This window comes from Pongo abelii, chromosome 11 (genome assembly GCF_028885655.2).
Source record: "Pongo abelii isolate AG06213 chromosome 11, NHGRI_mPonAbe1-v2.0_pri, whole genome shotgun sequence".
Lineage (NCBI taxonomy): Eukaryota > Metazoa > Chordata > Mammalia > Primates > Hominidae > Pongo > Pongo abelii.
In genome coordinates, this window is record NC_071996.2 from 130,509,379 (window position 1) to 130,530,957 (window position 21,579).

The 21,579-nt window shown below is 43.7% G+C and overlaps 1 protein-coding gene and 1 non-coding gene across 13 annotated transcripts in view; one reads left to right on the forward strand and one right to left on the reverse strand.

Moving 5' to 3' along the window:
- Positions 1-21,579, forward strand: part of RHBDD1 (rhomboid domain containing 1) — a 164,332-nt gene that overhangs the window by 133,241 nt on the left and 9,512 nt on the right. For 2 of the 12 annotated variants that reach the window (XM_063712441.1, XM_063712442.1), the window contains exon 7: positions 6,505-6,666. In XM_063712441.1, the coding sequence (XP_063568511.1) occupies positions 6,505-6,632 (128 nt within the window). In that variant the 3' untranslated portion in view covers positions 6,633-6,666. 12 annotated transcript variants of the gene reach the window in all.
- LOC112132485 (small nucleolar RNA SNORA48) lies at positions 630-763 on the reverse strand. The gene has a single exon (XR_002914251.2). It is a non-coding gene; the product is annotated as a small nucleolar RNA SNORA48 (small nucleolar RNA).

Consider the following 21,579-nt stretch of genomic DNA (forward strand, 5'->3'; position numbering starts at 1 on the left):
GCAGGAACTGTCAGGCACATGGCTGAAGCTGCAGTCCACAAGCAGAATTTCTTCTTCTTCAGGGAAGTTTCAGCTCTGCTCTTAAGGCCTTTTAACCAATCGAATCAGGCTCATCCACGTTATCTAAAATAATCTCCCTTAAAGTCAGCTGATTATGGACTTTAATCACATCTACCAGATGCCTTCACAGCAGCACCCTGATTAGTGGTTAATTGAATAACCTGAGATGGTAGCTTAGCCCACTTGTTGTTGTCAAAAAAGAGCATCACACTTGGAGATTGAATGTTTGAGCACTCTCTCTGAAACATGTGGCATTTGTTCTGACCCTTGAAAATGGGAAATTTTTAAGTGGGGCAGTTGGCATTCTAGAGGGGGTGACTATTAAAAATTAACCAAAGGAAACAAAGAAGCCAAGGCATGAAAGTATAATCGGTGTTTGCAGAATGGCTAGTTGTTGCTATGTGGCTTTTTGCTGAACCTCAGCTCTCAGTTTCCTCATCTGAGGAGTGGGTTTAGTACTTGTCATAACTGTCCTCCAAGGTGGAAGGAGATGATATTTGAGGGTGCCTTTTGGAAACAGTAGACACTATGAATGCTAAGGGATTTTTTTTCTTTCTTTCTTTAACCATCCATGTGTCCAAGGCATGGACCAGGCATGGACACAGGCCAAAAGCCAAGCTGGGATAAACAAGGGGTTGCTTTGTCTCTGGCTGATGTGAGATGGGCTCCACCAACTAGAAGCTACTCTTCCCGTGTCAGAACACTGAGGTGTTTTATAGTCATGGTGGTGGTGACAGTAGCATTGCTGAGAGTGTGAGGTTGGTGTGATAAAAACCAAAGGCTCAGCGGGTAACACAGAGCCTGATTGTTGCAGGCTTTGTCTAAAATTTGTGTTTTTAAGAAAAAAAAAAAAGTGACATTCCTTGACCTTAGTTTAGACCTAAAGGGCTAAAAGAATGAAAAACATCCCTGTATATAAGTCTGTGCCCAACTGTCACAAAGAGGCAATAGCCATCTGCTGTGGGCTAAGACAGCTCAGCCTTTTTTTTTTTCTTTTTTTTTTAAAGAAGTAGACCTGTTTTTGATGCTTGAGATATTAGGGGTGAGGGAGAGTCATTTATTATAAACGTGTTGAATACTTTGCCTAAATAGGGAAAGGAAGTTAAACTACATCCAGGGAAGCTGTTCCAAGTTTCTTAGGTAACGGCCATTATGGCCAATTGACTCCGTCACCAAAGAAAGCACCAGAAAACGATGCTAATGTGAGTCCCGTTTGACAGACTTCTTTCCTTTTCAGAGCTGTGTCCTACAAACCAATCTCCCCCAATTGTTAAAGCCATATGCATTTTGAAGGAAATGTAATCCATATGTTCCTGAGTCACTTATGCCTAAGTCATTAAAAAGTTATTTTTTAAATGTGATTTCATGTTTGAAGTCATTTTAGAGTATTTTTAGTAGACTCTCATTCTTCATATGCTAAATTTTTCTTGGTTTGTTTTCTTGTTTTATTTAAACACACTGTATATCATCTTAACACATCCTGTGGTGAGGCACAAAGGGAATCTTGAACTCAGAAGGAGGGTCGGTGTACTGGACTAACACATTTGAGGCAGTTTCTATTTTCAGAAGTTTACAACTGTTTCCCCCCCCCCCCACTTAATTTTTAATTTTATGTCCTGGGCTACTTTTAACCTGGTCACATCATCATCCCAGCCCTCTCCCACCCCATTCCTCAAATGGTTGTGCGTGAAGAAGAAAAGGGAAAAGAGAAAAATGACAAAGAATAAAATCACATGGCCTCCTAGGATATATTTCTGTGCTGTGCTATGTGATCCTTTCTTCCCAGAATTGAATGTATTTTCCTCTTTTACCTACTGTTGTTGCTAGCTGGGAGAATTAAGGTGTTTCTTAAAATGTCAACAAAAGAGAGAAATAAAACTGAATTGAGGAGCAGTCTCTAGCTTCTCATTTTTAGGACAAACAGAAGATGGTGTCTGCTTAGAACTGAAACTAATTGAAAAATGGTTTCATTTTTTACTAAAATAAGCTTTTTTTTCCCCTTTTTAACCTTTGTCTGTTTGGAGTCTTATGATGTGGACCAAGTTTTATCTGTACATGAAGCATCCTGGTTTGTGTGTGAATTTGTCCATCGTGAACATCTGTTGGCTGCCAGAGGGCATGGAAGCAGCCTTATTTTTAGGCACTGGTAGAGGTCCGTTTCTCTTCTGAGTGCCTGCTCAGGCAGCAGGTGTGTAGCATCAAACATAGTGAGAGGCATTCACCACCTGGAGGAATAAAGATGTAAGGAGTTAACAATTTTACTTTTCATCTCTGCCAGCCTGTGAAATATTTTCCAATGTACTTTTTTTATTTGGTTCTTGAAACTGCCTTGAGGACCATTGTTTTTGTTTGTTTTCATAAATAAATTGAGGCTCAGGGATGCGACTTTCTTCAGTATTTCACAAGGCAATCTTGGCAGCTGGTGTGTGCCTCGGAGAGGAGGGATGTCCTGCCCATCATGTGGGGACATTTGAGGACCTTCGGGGACTTTTACTTTTGAAAGCCCTGCCCCACATCATTTCAAGTGTATTAAAACATATGCAGTCTCTTATCTGTCCCACAGATCCCGTGTATAATATATATCATCATATATGTGAGTTGAGTTATAAATAGTTGAGATGGTACATTTCGTAGACACTTAATTAAATGTTTATTACTTTTAATTTTATAGTTTCTGTTTCATTTTGGAACCAACTAATTATTTTGAGGTCTGGAACATTTTCATGGGCCTTTAAAAAACTCACCCTCCCTGAGTGCTGTCCCTACAGTGGCTGAAGCTGCCTCTTGCTCTCATTCAGTCCTGTTTCCCTCCTCACACCTGTGGCAGAACCGAGGCAGGTGCTTACTAAATACTTGTTGGTGAATGCCCAAGTGAGTGAGAGAAGGAATAGAAGAAGTAAGTGAATAAGTGAAGTACAAGTAAGTGGCAAAGTCTAGTGTCGAAGGACGTCTGAACCCTTTGCGGGCTCATTTCCTTTGCACTGTCATCACAGTGAAGCAGAACTGGCATCTTCAAGCTGTGTATCAAAGTGTATTCCTCCCCATTTCTCATTGTTTTGTTCCAAGCCAGTTTTCTTCTCTGTTACAGCTAAGGCATGAGAAAGAATAGACTACCAGGTTATTTGACTTTTGATAGCTTCATGAAGCAGCAGTAGCCACTTTCAGGTCATAATCCATTCTTTTCTCTCTGTTTAGTTGCTATAGTTTATTTTTTTGCCTTGCAAATATGGGATAAATATGGCTACTAATATTCAAATATTCAGAAAAGTTTCTTGACAAAATTAGAGAAGTGTTTTTTGCCTGTTGTTTCTTTTGGTTTGTTTTCTTTAGAATACTAGACATTTGCTCTAAGTTATCTGTCATGTGATTTGTGTGTTTTGTTGAGATATGATTTTTTTTTTAATCCAAAGGTGGATTTTTGTGGCCTTTCTTCAAAGCTCTAGAATTTGGTGGCAAGGAACTTATTGAACATGATAGAAAACTAGAGAGAAAGTGAAAGCCCACTTCTTTTTTTTTTTTTTTTTTAATTTTACTTTCAGTTCTTGGATACATGTGCAGAACATGCAGGTTTGTTACGTAGGTCACATGTGCCATGGTGGTTTGCTGCACCCATCAGCCCATCATCTACGTTTTAAGCCCCACATGCATTAGGTCTTTGTCCTAATGCTCTCCATCCCCTTGCCCCCTAACCCCCAACAGGCCTTGGTGTGTGCTGTTCCACTCCCTGTATCCATGTGTTCTCATTGTTCAACTCCCACTTACAAGTGAGAACATGCGGTGTTTGGTTTTCTGTTCCTGTGTTAGTTTGCTGAGAATGATGGCTTCCAGCTTCATCTCTGTCCCTGCAAAGGACATGATCTCATTCTTTTTTATGGCTGCATAGTATTCCATGGTGCATATGTGCCACATTTTCTTTATCCAGTCAATCATTGATGGAAAAAGCCCACTTCTTAAGAAAGAAACACAAAGGTGCAAATGACAGCAGGGAAGAGAGAGATGGGGATTACCTAAAGAGCAGAGCCATCCTCCTCTTTCTCAGCCTTGCTATGCCCCCTGGAAAAAGGGGTCTGCCCATATGAGTGGGCCTGGGAAGCCTGCTCCACCCAGTTCATCTGGACTCCCAGGGTCACTAGATGGTACCAGGGCAGACACGAGCCACACTCAAAACCCTGCAGTGCTGCTTCATGGGCAGAGCTTCTGGGTCAAGGCAGGAGCTGGAAATGGTGGAACTTGCCCTCTATCTATGAAATTTTTTGAGTCAGTCATTCAGCAAATAATGACTGGACACCTATGATAGTGACACGACAGTGAATGGCACAGACTGGTCTCTCAAGTCCAGGGCTCTCTGCTCACACTCGGCCAAGCTCTTGCTCTTTAAGGGTGTCTTTCATGACGTCTATTTGAAATGTTTTGGTTTTTGTCAGGTTTTGGTTGGGTTATAGGTAGGTACACAAGTTACCACGTGTATTCAGAAAGCCAAATCCCTCCATTTATCAACTGAAGTTAAAGAAAGGAAGGAAGCCTGTAGCAAAAAAAAAAAAAAAAAAAAAATGCAGGTTCCCCCCACTGCTATATGATTTTCTATATTTATGTTTTAATTTCTTGGTAGGCCTGGACTTCAAAGTAGAGATTCAGAGCCCTACCTGAGTTTGGGTTGTGCTCTGTGGCTGCCATCCTTCCGCGCAGAAGTTCCTCCCTGGACTTCAGCCTCAGGGTTCTTGTTCACTTTCAGTATTTCCTTTTTGCAGTGTGTATGTGTGTGTACAAAACTATATAATGTTGATTGTCCTTAAATGATCTTCTTCTAAACTCATCCAAACCATTTAATTTGTAGCAGGAATCCCAAAGTATATCCTCCCCAGAGAAAGAATGAGATTTGCCTGGCATCAAGTTAAGGAAATCATCACTCAAAAAAATTGTGTAAGACATTTTCCTGTGCTAGAGATGCTGGTGACCACGAAGTGGGTGCCTGGGGGAGATGTCTGGCCTCATTGTCTGGGCAAGTTGGGAAGCAGGTATTTGCCTGTTCCCCTTTCCATTCTGCTTCCTCATTGGCTTTGCCATTTACCCAACTGCCCCCATTCTAAGAGTGGTGCTTACTGATCAAGAGCAAAGCTCTACTGCCTTAGGAGTATTTCATAAAATGATTCCTAGATGTAATATTCACTCTCTTCCCTGCCTAGTCCCCTTCAGCAAGGACCTCTCTAACATTTTGTTTGAATTGTTTTCTTCCAGAGACAAAGGTAAGTTAGATCAAGAGTAAACAGATGGAGACGTTCATTCTTAGAAGCAGCAAGCATTTTTTATCATTGTTATTGTCGGAGCAAGTGAAAACCAGATGAGAAGAGCCTTGACCTGCCTCCTTCACTAGCAGAAGTGAAGTAGATCGTATCTTTCTTGCGGCATTCCTGTGAGTGTTAGAACAACTCTGGAGCCCATGAATAAGGCTACTGTGTGTTAGAATTGTGATTCTGCCTGTTCATCCTCCTGGCTGCCCACCCCTGAGAATCTCCTTTTCGTTTGCATGGGCTCTTTGATAGCAGAGTGGCTGCCTCTCTGCAATGAGCTTGAGGGTTTTGTGGGGAAGAGGCCCAGCGCCCCTCACCACCTTTCCACATGCTTACCTCCTTAGCCAGTTTCACAGGCCTTGACAGATGGCCGGCATTTGTCTCACCTGCGATTCCTTTTTACACAGCACTCAGTGTAACACTTCAAACAAATAATTAGCATTCTGAGTCTTCTCTGCCCTGTTCATAGAATGTGGGGAGGTTCTGCTGAAGAGGGACTTGAGCCCAGAGTGTTGTATGGGTGTTGCCCTATTTTATGTTATGTTATGTTATGTTGTGTTATGTTATGTTATGTTATGTTATTTTTGATATGGAGTCTCGCTCTGTCGCCCAGGCTGGAGTGCAGTGGTGCGATCTCGGCTCACTGCAAGCTCCGCCCCCCAGGTTCACGCCATTCTCCTGCCTCAGCCTCCTGAGTAGCTGGCATTACAAGCGCCCGCCACTACGCCTGGCTAATTTTTTGTATTTTTAGTAGAGACGGGGTTTCACCGTGTTAGCCAGGATGGTCTCTATCTCCTGACCTCATCATCCACCTGCCTTGGCCTCCCAAAGTGCTGGGATTACAGGCGTGCGCCACCGCGCCCGGCCTGGGTGTTGCTCTTTTGAGTCCTGAGTGTCAAGGTATTAACTTCTTTAGAGTCACTCTTTCATTGAACAAGGATGTACAAAAGAGACATCTAGTTATTAGATTCTTCTGATTTGGTTCTAAAATAAATGGGAATGTACCTGTGGAAGTGATTTGCATAGATTTCCAGGCACCAGGATCCTCTTTAGTGTCCCGCACCCAAGAGCAGGGTGGATACTCCCTGCAGGCTGAGAGTCGTGAACCGTACAGTGCTCATGGTGTCATTGTATAATTGGAGATCACTCTTTTCAGGTACCTCGCCAGCGCATGGCTCAGGCACATCCTGGAGATCTTGGTGCTCCCATTACCATTTTCAGGCCGTGTATCTCTTCCAGGCTGTGCTCCTGTGGCACAGACGAGGCCTAGTTCCACTGCTCTGATGGCCACACATGAACCAGCAGCAGTGACTCCTTGGTACGTGGAGAGAACTGGGACTCTTAGTGGGTAGCAAGGAAATTACGTTTTTAAAACCACCAGCTCCTCCTTCCATTTAGTTGGCAGTTCCATTTCTAACATAAAATCTTTCAGATCTGAGCTCTCCTAGGGCCTCCCAAGATTTAATATGGTGCCCCAGAATGATAAATGAGAATAAAGAGAAATTCTTCATAACAGGACCATGTAGAAAAGGTGGAATCAATGCCTGTGAGGTAATTAACTTGATTGTGGTACTCATTTCACTACACACACAAACACACACACACACACACACATATCTATAAATACATATATAAAATCATCACGTTGTACACCTTAAACTTATACCGTTTTATCTGTCTGTCAGACCTCAATAAAGCTGGAGGTGAGGGAGGCCCGAACTCAATGACAGTTTGCTTTCCTCAGAATGGCCATGGGGTGAGGGAGGACCCTGCTCCTAGAGGGAGCAACTTCTTGATTTTCCTTTCTTTCTTATTTCCCCCTGGGGCCACCCAGAAGCCAGGCCAGTCCTTACTCAAATGATAGAAAACCTTGTTAGTCCTCCTAATGAAATGGGCAGTTTGGTACAGAAGAGGGGAATCTGCTTGGATTTAAAGATGGCGTCAAACTATTGTCCAATGCAGGGAAATACATTTATTTCTACACGAAGAAGGAACTCTTTAAAATCTGTTAGGCTGGGAATTTTCAGCAATGATCTACACATAAACTCCTTAAGTATTGCCTTCTGTACTGACATATTAAAAGTTATGATGATGCTTAGGAACTATATATTATTTAGAAAATATTTGAAAAGAGATAATACACAAAGCAAGATTTCATTGTCGCAAGCAAGATTACCTTGTCCCTCTGAGGGTTCTGATTGAGTGCATTTGGCTGCAGGAGTAATGTAAGTGGCCCCAGGGTTGTTGTGTTCTGTATCTAGATCTGGGGAACAGTCACACTCATGGTTCCAGTTGAAAATAGGTCTCCTGCCCCCATTAGCATAGCAGGGCCTGTCTGGTCACAAGTCCCGACTGTTTGGTTTGGAGACTATGTGCAGTATGCATTGGAGCAGAGGTGCAAAGCCCCAAGTTTTTGGTACCACGGACACTTGGAAGGTGTGAGAGCACAGCCTGCTCTTCCCTCAAGGCCAGCCCAAATTTAGCAGCCAAGCAGGGCTTCTGGGGCAGTCCAGGTGTGGAGCTATTGTCCATCATCACTTAAGTCCTCTGTCACCTTGTCTGCGTCCTCTGGTCATACTAGATCTTGGATATGCCCACCCCCCTGGAGACACCACTAGACAAAGAGAAATGAGGATGCCTAGTCAGTGACTTCCCAAGTCCAAGTCAAAACGTCTGCTTCAGCTGCTTTGACATGCAGCTACATCAAAGGAGCAGTATCCCAATATAGTAACAATTCGTTGTAACTTATCAAAATGTGTGAGCTTTACCCACGCGTCCTTACCTGGAAACCCTCCCCTGCCTTTTCCTCTTCTTTGACCATCCCATCTTCACTGTGTAGGAGACTCACCACCATACATTGATGAAGAATCCACACAGTTCCGTGTGGTGCTGCCGCTACCTTAAGCTCATCTAGAACACTCAGAGGAAGAGAAGAGACCCCAGTCCAACTTCACACATCAGGCTATTGTCTCATTTTGAGAGGAGGAGAGAAGGGAGGGTTAGGAGTACCTTACCGGGGCCTGGGTGTGGCTTCTAAGTGCTGCAGGCACAAGGTACTATGACTTGGGCCTATCGGGTAGGTGTCTGGGGTGAGGCCTCTTGGCCCTGGGACACAAGGGCAGTGATAAATTTCAGTGACCACAATACTGCTCTGATATTTTTCCCCACTTGGTGGCATTTTATATATAAAACTGAGGCTTCATTTATTTTGACCCCCTCCTCCCATTGAAAGAGCCATTATCTATTTCTTAGAGGCCCCAAACAGTGTGGATGGCAGAGGCCTCTTGTCTGGCACAAGACTCGGGTTCCTGGTTTACCCTTCAGGCTGGGATAAGGCTGGCCTTATGAGTGAGACTCAGAAACAAGCCACTGCTCTCCTGAATGCCTGTCTTCATGGAAAAAGGGATTTTTTTGGTCATTTGTTTCTGTGCCTTTGTTCTGGAAATGAGGAACTTGAGGCCCAGAGAAGTCAAGGAGCATCACTGGATGTCTCGCGTCTCTGGTTTCCCAGTTCAGTTTGTGTCTCCCCTTCGGCAAGCTCCCCCTCCCTTTAGTTTTGCATTTAACACAGTCTTGCCTTCATGACTGCCGCCTCCTTTTTTTCTGTAAACACGAATATGAAGGGTATTTGCTTTGCTTTTCAGCCTTGTCTGCCCCACTGAGTGTCCAAAATAGCTGGCTGGAATTCATGAGAATGTTATGTCTTCAGATGTTTATAATCCAAAAGAATCCCTTATGGTTTTTAATAATAAAACAACTTAGATGTCGGTATTTTGTGTTGGAAAGGCGAGTGAAGTTCACAATGCAGCAATTACAATGCAGTGCATTATGTATAATTTGTAGCCTGCCCCAGGAGCAATGGTGAACTGTGAAACACCACCCTGGCCCTGTAGCGTAATTAGCAGGATCAAACGCTGCAGAGGGAGAAGCATAATAGTTGTCATCCAACGTAAATAAAAGTAAGGAAAAGTTCTGATACACCCCAAATTATGTAAAGAGCAGCCCCTGTATCAGGCTGCAAATATGTCAAGAGTCTTCATTGCTAATTGAAGAAATCTTTTGAGGTTTAGCAGCTCATAAATTCACACTGGGAATTGGCCTATTGTTCTAAGTCTTGTCTTTGAAATGTAGCAGTTGTACTTTTATATTGAGTTCCTCCAACAGTACCATCGTAAACATGAAGAGTTTGCATTTTAACGTAAATTTGAACAATGTGGTTTTAAAAGAGTTCACCACATCAAAAAGAGGCTGTTTGGGCATGTTTTATGCATTCTTTTCTCTATAGTATTTAAAGCTATAAATGACTCATAGAAGTATGTTCCATTTAGATCCATCATGTTGGTATAGTGCCCTCACTGGAGCTTGTACTGCCCTTATTTTTTTCTACTCTGAGACAATTACCTGAAAACAGGTCTAGGCCTTTTGCCAAGTCACTTGCCCTTAATCTGTCTTCAGATCCATAGAAAAAATTCTAGAACACTGTTACACTTGGTCTAAACAGCAACACATTTTGTACCTTTTCATGATCATCTTTTTTTTTAATTCAAATATTCAATTTGCACTCTTTTTTCTCCATGTACCAATTACAACCCTTCCTATAGCCTGCTAGCCCCCCATTAAAAATCTCTAATTTTTTGCTAAGCCACTAGTTGGAGTAGAGAAAGGTTGGATGGTAAAGGGAAAGATGTGTGTACTGGTGTCCAAAGCAAACTGGTGGAATATGAAGAGCACTGGGCTTGGATCTGACCCCTGGACATATGGACCATACCGTTTTCTGGCGTGAGACCTCAAGAAACTGCCCACCTACCTCAAGCCTCAGTCTTTACATCTGTATAATGAAGGCAATATTTAGCACTCTACACCTCCTTCCGTTCCTGCATTTGTTCATGTATTTATTCATCCCCAGGCATAGAATGTGGACATAAACCGTCACTGTCCTTGCCCCCATGGAGCTCATAACCCAGTGAGAATGTAAGCTGTCAAAATGATTAGATTCACGAATAATCACTAACCATGGCATCAGGTGCTGTGAAGAGAGGGGATCTTGTGAGAGCTTCAGGCAAAGGACCCTCATTGGGGGTGATCAGAGGACACAGTCACTTCCCTGGAGAAGTTGTGTTTGAGCCAAGAGCCAGAGGACGTGAAGCAAGGAGCGATGTTTGTTTTTGAAAAGCTCTCCCAGCTACTGTGTGGAGTATGGCTGGTAGGAAGACAGGAGCGAGTGCGGGGAAATGGTTTAGGGTTGTGTTAGAGTTCTTCAGAGGGACAGAAACCAATAGGATGTAGGTATGTATAAAAAAGAGTTTATTATGAAGAATCAGCTAAGTGATTACAAGCAAAGTCCTATGATAGGCCATCTGCAGGCTGGGGAAAGGGAGAAGCCATTGGTGTGGCTCATTCCCAGTCCAAAAGCCTCAAAACGAAGGAAACCTGCAGCACAGCCGTCAGTCTGAGGCCTGAGGCCCAAGAGCCCCCAAGAGGCCACTGCTGAAAGTCCCAGTGTCCAAAGACTGAAGAAACTGCAGTCTTATTGTTGTAGGACTTTCTCCTCAGTTCAGCTAAAAACTGGGTTCTTGTCACACAACCAGGAAAGGTAAGGCTCGTGGACACATAGAAGGGTGAGAAAAGCAGAATTTATTGGGTGAAAAAAGGAAAAAACTCAGCAAAGCAAGATGGTTCCTGTTAACAGGTCCCCATCTCACCAATTGAATCCCAGGTCACCACCCAGGAACAGGAGGGGCCAGGCTCCTCCCCCCTGCAAATGGCTGGAACTTCCCGAGACCCCACCCCATCCTCCCATTGCACAGGTCAGTTGGAGATTCTCTGGGATCCCTTTTTACTTGGCTGGCTCATCATATTCAAAGGCAGGAGGAGAGGAAGCAGGCATCCCGCACAGGAGGAGAGAGGAAGAGCAAGAAGACTCAGCAGGCTGCGTACCCTTCTACTGTCTGCCCTGTTCTAGCCACACTGGCAGTCCACTGGATGGTGCCCACCCACATTGGGGCGCATCTTCCTCTCTCAGTCGCCTGACTTGAATGTCAGTCAGTCTCTTGCAACTTTCAGAAACACCCAGGAGCACTGCTTCACCAGCCATCTAGGCATCCCTCAAGCCAGTCTAGTTCACACCTACGTTAACCATCACAGCGGTTCAGGCACTGGTCTAAGCCCATGATACAGGTGACTCAAACAGAGTCGGTGACAGGACAGATAGAGAAGAATGGACACATTTGGGAATGTTCAGGTTAAAATGACAGGTTTTAATGGATTGAATTTGGGGGCAGGACGAGTGGAAGAGGAAGGTGTCAAGGAAGACTCTAGGGTCTGGGCTTGTGTGACTAACCGGAGGGATAGTGGTGGCATTTCTGAGAAGGGCAGCCTAGAAAGGGGGTCATTAGTGTAACAGTCAGCACCACTTACCTTTCTTTGCTTTGACCCAGGTGCTCACATCCTTTAATTCATTTGGTCCTCAACACACCCATGAGCTAGATTTTACAGATAAGAAAATTGAGGATCAGTGAGTAAAGTAACACATCCTAGGGCACAAAATAAGAGGCAAAGCCAGTATTCAACCTCAGCTCTTTCTGGTTCAGAACCCATGCCCTACTCTCGTTCCCCACCAGTGCCAGGTAGCAGAAGGGCAGCTTTGTAAGACACCAGTATCCACTCCAGATTTGGTAAGCAAGGTTTTAAGCAGAATGAAATGCCTGGAAGAGAAAACAGGAGATTTGGGGTGTGGTTCTGTGCCTCTTAGCTCTTAGGAAAACCATTTACCTTCTCTGAACTTCCATTTCCCATCTCTGACATGAGCAAGTCAGATTACCATCCTGAAGACACCCCTCGTGTTCTGGAAGTGCATGATTTTTATGATGTCATCCTGGATGCATCTCATACACAGTCTCCCATCCACACTTGATTAAATCTTTAGGGCTCCTTGTGGTCTTAAAACCATATAGGGCTCCTATATGGTCTTAAAACCATATAGTCCTTTCTCTGCTAGCTTTTTATCTGGCCAAAGCACATATTTAGATACTTCCAATGAAGTTCAGAGAGCAACATATTCGTCTTCCCTTATCTAAATCTTCAGTTACCCAAGATTAGCCTAATTCTAGGTTCCTAACTTGGGATTGATGTTTAAAAAATTTAGTTCTGGGATTTTCTTTTTCTGTTCATAAAATAAGTTTTATTTTACTAGAATTTATTAATAATTAATGTCTATTAATAGGCATGTAGGAATAACTCATTTTTTGTTGTTATTGAATATCTCTCCATAGCAGAGACCATTTTAAAATAATTTCTGAGTTTAATTCTAGTTCAGTTTCAGACTGAGGCAGGCCATTTCAAGGGTGTAAAACCAGTCTGAGACACTCCTTGGCCTTCCTGAGGCTGGATTGGCTTGTTTGTAAGAGATGTTAGGTTTCCATCACTCTGAGCAAACTATCACAAGGACAGAAAACCAAACACCGCATGTTCCCACTCATAGGTGGGAATTGAACAATGAGAACACTTGGACACAGGGTGGGGAACATCATACACTGGGGCCTGTCATGGGGTGAGGGATAGGGGGAGGGATAGCACTGAGAGAAATACCTAATGTAAATGACAAGTTGATGGGTGCAGCGGGCCAGCATGGCACATGTATACCTATGTAACGAGACCACACATTGTGCACGTGTACCCTAGAACTTAAAGTATAATAAAAAATAAATAAATAAATAAAGGAGCTCATTGAACTTCAAAAAAAAAAAAAAGATGTTAGGTTTCAGTCACAGAATTGCCTCCTGCCTCTGTAGGTTAGCACACACATATAAGCACACACTCATGCAAACACATGCAGGCACACACATCCATGCACTCATGCACATTTACACACATACACACGCATACACACACACTTTCTCTAATGGGGCACAAGATTAGGATTTGGGAGAGGGATAATGAGTTAATCAGACCTAAAAGAACACACAAAAAGTGGTTAATTAGACTCAGGGTTAAATGCCATCAAATACAGAAACAGGCATGGTTTTAAAATGACCATCATACTTCTCAGACAGTTTTTCACATCACAGAAACTGGCTTCCCAGCCACCACAATTCTAGGCTAACTCTGACCCACAAAAGAATTTCTCAGCTCTGGGGTGCAGAGAGCAAGGGCTCCTGCTTGTTTGTGCATTTCTCCAGATGGCTTCTCACTGCCACGTATCTCTTGGAGCTTATCCACTCCAAACGGATAAAGGTTGCATTGCCCTCATGGTCCAAGTTATCTAGACCTTTGTGGAGAAGCCCACCCTGGTTTCCTAAACCACAAGCTGCTACCTCTCAAAATTCATGGCTGTCATACTTTTGATAAGTATATCGTTCCTCTTTCACATATTTTCAACTTCCCCCCGCCCTCTTTTCTTTTCTTGCCCAGCAAGCACACATCTGGCCACAGGCCTCACATTTGTTAGGGTTGGGCTGGGAGGTTCCCAGTGATTCCCTCAGCCATGTCCCTGATGATTTGGGTACCTTTGATATCAGCCATGACTCATTCTAATTGCAGGTTTTTCTCAGAGCAGTTTGTCTTCCTCTAGTTCTACCTGCAAAAGATGGATGCCAGGTGGCTGTCAGCTTTAATAAGGGCTTTGGACCACTGTGTTCTCCTAGGCTGCAGATAATCTCAGGGACAATTTCCTAGGTCAGGGATTGTTTTTGTAATTATGCATTGATATTGGTATTTCTGGACCTGTAGTTTTGTACTAATCAGGCTTATGGTAGTTAAAAAGTAAAGATAATTTGAACTTTTAAAACATTTAAGACAGCATTCAGCATCAATAGATGTAATACATCTCATATCTCAGCCTATTTCTAGCTACTGAATGTTCTTTAATGTGTCCAGAACCCCAGAGCCCAGGCAAAGCTTGTGAATTTCATAGAGAAAACAAATAGACTGGATTGCGTTCCAAAGTCTATGGGTTTGTAGCCCCCACTCACCTGTTCCTCACTATTTGTGTCTCAGGATTTGAGAGCTATTTAGTGGCTGAGGCCAGAAATAGAAATTTGCCCTAATGGTGTGTTAGCTTGTTCTTTCATTCATTGCTCAAGCATTTATGATACACCCACTATGTACCAGACACCAGGGATCCAGAGGTGAATTCCTTTGTTCCTAGGACCGGGTGAGTGACATTGGGCCAGTTTCTTCTACTCTAGTGTCATCACAAATAGAATTTTAACTAACAATTGTGTTTGTTGTGTGTTTCAGGATAGTTGGGTTGCACTGGTATCTTTTAAAATCTACGTCATCCAAGGTTGAGCATAGCATAACCTAGGAAACTACCAGAGTCTTTGACTTATAATAAATGTCACCAGAAACCTACTTGTACAAAACCAAATGCCATGCTAGTGCAAATGGTCAAAGGCAAACATAACCACAAAACACAGTATGGCATTCCTGTGATCAAAGTTTCTCAAAGTGGGGCATGTGGGCATTCAGCTCACTTGAGGTGCGTGTTAAAAAATGCACATTCCTGGGTCCTCCAACAGACATTGATCTGGAATCTTCCATTAGAACCCTAGAATCTGCCTCTCACCAAGCTCTCTAACATGAGTTTGAGAATCACTGTTCTAGATCCAGCATCTAGTCTTTAGCCCTTCGAAGCATGCTGTGTTTTCTGCGGGAATGTGGCACGGAAGTATTGGGTAGGTGTGGGACCTGGGGCCACTTACGTGGTTCACTTTATTTGCTGCTAGTCAGTCAGGCCACCTAGCCTAGGGGCCAGCCACCTCAATCCACTTCTTTTCCCAAGCCCAACAGCCTTGTTTTATGAGACACATGGTTATCTGTGGTAGTTGTCCAGGGGTGACCTAAACTTGACCACTCGGGGATGGTTGTTCTCAGCAGAAGTTGCCAACTTTTTGTCCCTTTTCAAAGTTCTTTTCCCACTGGCTTGGCTTTTTTTTTCCTTATTCCTTGAATGCTTGGGATGATGTTTACTTGTACTTTTTTTCATGTGCAAAGGTTAAGGAGTGTTTTAAGAAGATTGAGGTTTCTGAGGGAAATGTTGGCTAATTTCAAATGGTCTTTTATTTCAAAAGTCAATGAAAACATTCTCTTGATCCTTGGTTTGAAGGACTGGAAATTGGGCCATCTCTCTGGCTTGAAACTCAAATGGAAGGGAGTGAGAAAAAAACAAAACAGGTCTAAATATTATCAAAAATGCTTCTTTATACCTTTATCTGAACAGGAGATTTGAGAGCCTGGGCAAAACGCAATGGTGTGGGGGATCTTGTTATTTGTGAATGGAGGAACTGCCCCTGCTCATATAGGAGGGTGAGCCATGCAGCTGGCATTGTGTCCCTTGGAGGGAGCGAGCTGCTGTCCCAGGCAGTTATGAAGCCACCGCTTAGGACAGAGTCCCAAGAAAGATGTGCTTTCTTCTCCACCAGAAAGCACATCTGTTCACCCCTCTGATCACTGGGGGCCTGCCCGGCAGCTGTGACAGCCAGCACCTGCTGAACTACCAGTTGCCAAGCTGCCAACTTCAAAGATGCTGTCTTAGTCAATTTAGGCCACCTTAACAAAACACTACCATGGACCGGGTGGCTTAAACAACAAAAATTTATTTCTCACGGTTCTGGAGGCTAGAAGTTCCAGGTACTAATCTGATCAGGTTATAGTGGGGTCCCTCTTCCTGGATTATAGATGGCCGCCTTCTCACTGCGACCTCACATTGGCAGAGAGTGCAAGCTCTGGCGTCTTCATTCCTGGATAAGGTTACCAGTGCCAGCATGGGGGCTCCACCCTCATGTCCTCATACAAACCTAATTACCTCCCAAGGGCCCCACCTCCACATGCCATCACATTGAGGGTTAGGACTTCAACATATGGATTTTGAGGGAACACAAACATTGAGTCCATGACAGTCTTCGTGACCTCTCTGAGCCTAGGCGGACCAGGCAGAACTGCAACGGCTAACGCCCTGGGGTCATAGGCTAAGGAATTAGAAATATTCTCCTGAAAGGAACCACTGGTGCTGCAGACTTTTGCAGATTCCTAGAACTCATGGGATACTCAATTTATAAGCCCTGGTCTTGTATTTGTACACTCAGTGTTAGGCCAGAGAAACCCCCAAGGCAAACCAAGTTCTGAGTGTCCTTAGACAGCAGTGTGCACTCTGAATCAGGCATCAGGCACAGTCAGAATGAGAGCTAGATGGGCCTTTTATCTCACTTCCGCCCTTCTGATGCTCTCCTGGGGGTTGGGGCAGGGGACGGGGAGGAGGGGCAGAAGCAAAGAGCAGGATTGGGGGCAAGTACAAGTGGGGGGCTTGAGTGAAAATGTGGGCCAGTAACCAGTACCACCTGGTTAGGCCTAACATAGATCATTTTGAGTATTACTGCATCCAGGATTGATTGTCTTATTACCATAGATTGTGTCTGTTTATCTCCTCTGATTTGGAGTTAGCATATTTAGGAGGCTCTGGATCATTCCTGCAAAGCACTCACTAACACAAGGCAGCGTGCACAATAGCAGGAGGAAATTTGGAATTAGAACTGGTTAAACTATCTGCATTCCTATCCATATCTGTATCTATATCTCTCCCAGTGCCTTGTCAGTCTCCTCTGCTCTGGAAGAATTCTGATATGACATAGAAACTGCTAGATGCTGGCAAATAATTCCTGGGTTTCGGGCCATCTAGACAATAAACTCCATAATATTCAGTGCAGCAGCCTCTGTAGCGCCCATCTGTTTCAAAATAACCCTAATTCTGCTTACGATGCGGAATGCTTTGTTGACTGGAATTTGTCCTAGTTTTCTTCAGCAGATTTAATGTCATAGGCCTCTGGTTCCACCTGCTGGCAGATATAAATACCAGAATGAAACTTGGGTGGATATTTTCAGTTGCAAGAAAAATCTGAGCTGTAGCTCAGTGGTTCTCAAAGGCTGATGTACATCAGAGTCACCTGGGAGCTCATTAAAGCTACAGCGGCCTGGGCTCTGTGGCAAGCCCACCCAATCAGCAACTATTTCTTAAACAGCCTTCCTGGTAATTCACACACCCACACCAACGTTAGCAGACCCCACTTCACCTGGAATGAGGGGTGCAGAACCCAGCAAGGTTAGGGATGATTCCAAACCATTATATCTTACTCATGCCCAAGAGTGACAAAGCCACCTTGAGATGCCCACCCCTGCCTTTTCCAGTTTATCCAGGTAACTCTTAGTGGCAAAGGCCAAAGCTTTATTCCCCTGGAACTCATTTTAAAAAGAAAAAATTCAACGTGGAGAAAACTGATGAAAGCACTACTTATCTAAGTGGTCAAGGTTAACGTCACCAGTGATAAGTCATGTTGACAGCACGTTGATATGTGATGAGGGCATTTCACCTCTGTGGTATTCTTCACCAAAACCCATAACCCCAGTCTAACCATGAGGACAAATAGCAGACAAACCAGACCGAATGAAATTCTTCACCATATCTGTCCGCTGCCACTCAAGACTGTCAAGGTCATGGGGGTCAAGAAAGGACTCAGAGCCACAGACCAAAAGAGACTAAGGAGACTTGGTAACAAAATGTACTGTGGTCTCCAGGATTGGACCCCGAACAGAAAAAGGAAATTAGTGAAAAAACTGGTGAAATCTAAATGTTTGGAATTTAGTTCAGAGGAATGTATCAATGTTGGTTTCTTAGTTTCGACAAATGTACGGTAAGATGTTAACGTTTAGGGAATTGACTTGTCTGTAGTATCTTTGCAACTTTTACGTAAATTTAAAATTATTCCAAAATAAAAAGTTTATTAAAAAAATTTACAAGAAAAAAATAACCCCATCAAAAAGCGGGTAAAGGATATGAACAGATGCTTCTCAAAAGGAGACATTTATGTGGCCAAGAAGCATATGAAAAAAAGCTCATCATCCCTGGTCATTAGAGCAATGCAAATCAAAACCACAGTGAGATACCATCTCACGCCAGTTAGAATGGCAATCATTAAAAAGTCAGGAAGCAACAGATGCTGGAGAGGATGTGGAAAATGGGAATGCTTTTACACTGTTGGTGGGAGTGTAAATTAGTTCAACCATTGTGGAAGATAGTGTGGTGATTCCTCAAGGATCTAGAACCGGAAATACCATTTGACTCAGCAATCCATTACTGGGTATACACCCAAAGGACTATAAATCGTTCTACTATAAAGACACATGCACGTGTGCGCTTATTGCATCACTATTCACAATAGCAGACTTGGGACCAACCCAAATGCCCATCAGTGATAGACTGGATAAAGAAAATGTGGCACATGTACACTATGGAATACTATGCAGTATGCAGCCATAAAAAAGAATGAGTTCATGTCCTTTGCAGGGACATGGATGAAGCTGGAAACCGTCATTCTCAGCACAGTAACAGGAAGAGAAAACCAAACACTGCATGTTCTCGCTCATAAGTGGGAGTTGAACAATGTGAACACATGGACGCAGAGAGGGGAACATCACACACTAGGGCCTGTCGGGGGGTGGGGGCAAGGGGAGGCATAGTATTAGGACAAACACCCAATGCATCTGGGGCTTATAACCGAGATGACAGGTTGATGGGTGCAGCAAACCACCATGGCACATACATAGCTATGTAACAAACCTGCACGTTCTGCACACGTATCCCAGAACTTAAAGTATAATTAAAAAAAAAAAAATTTAAACATTGGGATGGGAGGACGGCACTGAAGAGAGACAAAATGTGTTGGAGGACATTACCAAGGAGCATAGCATGGCTGCTTCTCTGCCCAGCTGCCAAAAGTCATGAGCAGCTATAGCTGGTAGGACGAGCAACAGTCTCCAGAGAAGCTGCCCAGGCAGCTGGCCAATGAGACGGGTTGCTGGTGTGACACATTTGCACTCTCCCATCTCTCCGCCACCCGACCCCTGTGTCTCACTGGGAACCAAACAATCATGGACACTCGAACCTCTGTGTGGGAGTCAGAGGTCCAGGCCCCCCTCCGGGTACAGATGAGGGGCCTGAGGCCCAGGGAGGGAAGTGACCTGTGCCAGATCCTGGTGGAGCCCAGATATGAACCCACATCTGGTTGAAGTGAATTCATTTGCCACAGCATTTCTCAGTGACTTGATATATTATCTGCAACAGAGTCATCTGGGTGCTCGTTAAAATGAAGTTCCTGGGCTCCAACCACCACTTACTGCATCAGAATCTGTGGTGAGGGGGTGGAGGGGATCCAATAATCTACATTTTGAACAGGTTCTTCATTTCTGTGCACACTTCAAATTAAGGACCACTGCAGCAAACTGGGCAACGGTTGCTGTTTGATGAAAACTTCTATGCATAGGGCCAGGGCTGCTAAAATCTGAGAATGGGAGAATCCAGCTGCCACCATTCTCTTAGGATGAAAGTCATAGCAGGTGGCAAGCAGCAGGGCCAGGACCCAGTGTGTTTCAGGAGGAGGCAATATTTTATTCTATTTTGAGCTCAGTGTATTATCATTTAAACACTCTTGCCCTCACTACTCTTTTCTTTTTAAAATAATGAAATTAAAACTTACCCAAAGACAATCTCAAGATCAAGAAGCAAGAGGTTGGGAGTGGGACTCGTATCAGGGCCCTGAGGAGGCCACTGTAAGTCTCTTCCCCTGTCTTTCCCTTCCACTATGCCCCACTTGAACATCTTCAGGAAAACTAGGTCATAAAGAGACAATGGCAAGTCTCCTGGACCCCAAGATAAAGGTCAGAACAGGCAAAGGACCCAGATGCCTGGGAAGCCTGAAGCAGGCCGCAGTTTGGACCTAAGGAATCCTTTGAGGCTGCAGGGTCCCTGTAGTGGAGTTGAGCAAATACTGAGGCTGCCCGCACTGTGCCAGGCTGGCCCTCTCCGCGGACTGGTGTGGAATCTGTATCAGAAACATCAGAAGAGGCCGGGGGCTCCAGCTGCCCCTCCGAGCAGACACATTGGCCCTGGAGCTTCTGAGAGGAAGGTAGGATTTCGAAGGATTTTCATACTTTTTCTATCATTTTACAGACCTCATATACATAGATATAGATATATTAAGAGATAGAACGAGCATAGAGAATTATTCCTGTAAGAAGTTATAAACTGTTCTCTATTTTAGAAAATACTTGAGAGTTAACTACCAAGGCTGACTTTTGCAGCTGGACCTATCTATTGCCAAACCTTACTCCTTGTCAAAGGAGATCCTGATTCTAGATGCATCCAGTTATCCAAAAGAAAGCCTTACTATTTGCAGTGAGCCTTATTTAAGGCAGAAGATGCATTGTTTCTGCTGTCTTTTAAACAGACCCTGTCTCCAAGTCGTAATTAAGGCAATAATACATTCTGGAGGTTTACACATGCTGATATAGGGGCTGAGGAAGACAACTGGAACATCTCATGTCTGAAGGAGAGTAGGCAGGGATCTAGGTTTGAGTTCCTGACTCAGCCACTGACCAGCTATTTGGCTTTGCCAAGTTGCTTAAAATCTTTGAGCCTCGATTCCTCACCTATAAAATAGAAAAGGAAATTTTACTTGGAGGGATAAGTAGGATGGAAACCACTTATAACAATGTGGATGAATCTCACAAGCATAATGTAAATTGAAGCCACTCACAAGGCGTACATATTGTATGGATCCACTTATGGACAAAAATAGGGAAAAAAATCTATACTTAGAAATCAGGATCGTGGGTACTGTTGGGTATCGGGGTATAGTAACTGGAAGGGGGCATATGGTGGCTTATGAGTGCAGAAAATATTGTGGTATTTTCAGAAATATCCTCGTATCTTGATCTGGATATTGGTCTCACATGTCCAGTTTGTGAAAATGAATCAAGTTATACACTTCAAGGTGTAGGGGTACGGGGGTGCAGTAAACAGAGTGAGCATGTAGCAATTGTCCCACAAATATTCTTTGTCTCCCTTTGACTTTTCTTTCTTTTTTTAGGAGGTAGGGGAATTATAGAAGTCAGACCATATCTTGTCTATATTGTAGGAAACACTGACCTGACATAGTGGACCTGATGTTATAGCTTACTCGATTGTTAACTGGATTATAGCCTGTTGATTTTAAGTCATTAAGGGTGTTTATTAAGGTGTTCATTAAGGGTTCATTAACCAACTGGTGGGGAGAGAAAAATACAACAGGTAAAGTGGTAAACTAGGGGCTGAGTTGATCTCTGTTTCACAATGCAGAGTGCTGACCACTGTAAATCACAGAGATCTCCATTTCAAGGCTTCTTGTTTTGAGATTCCAGATAT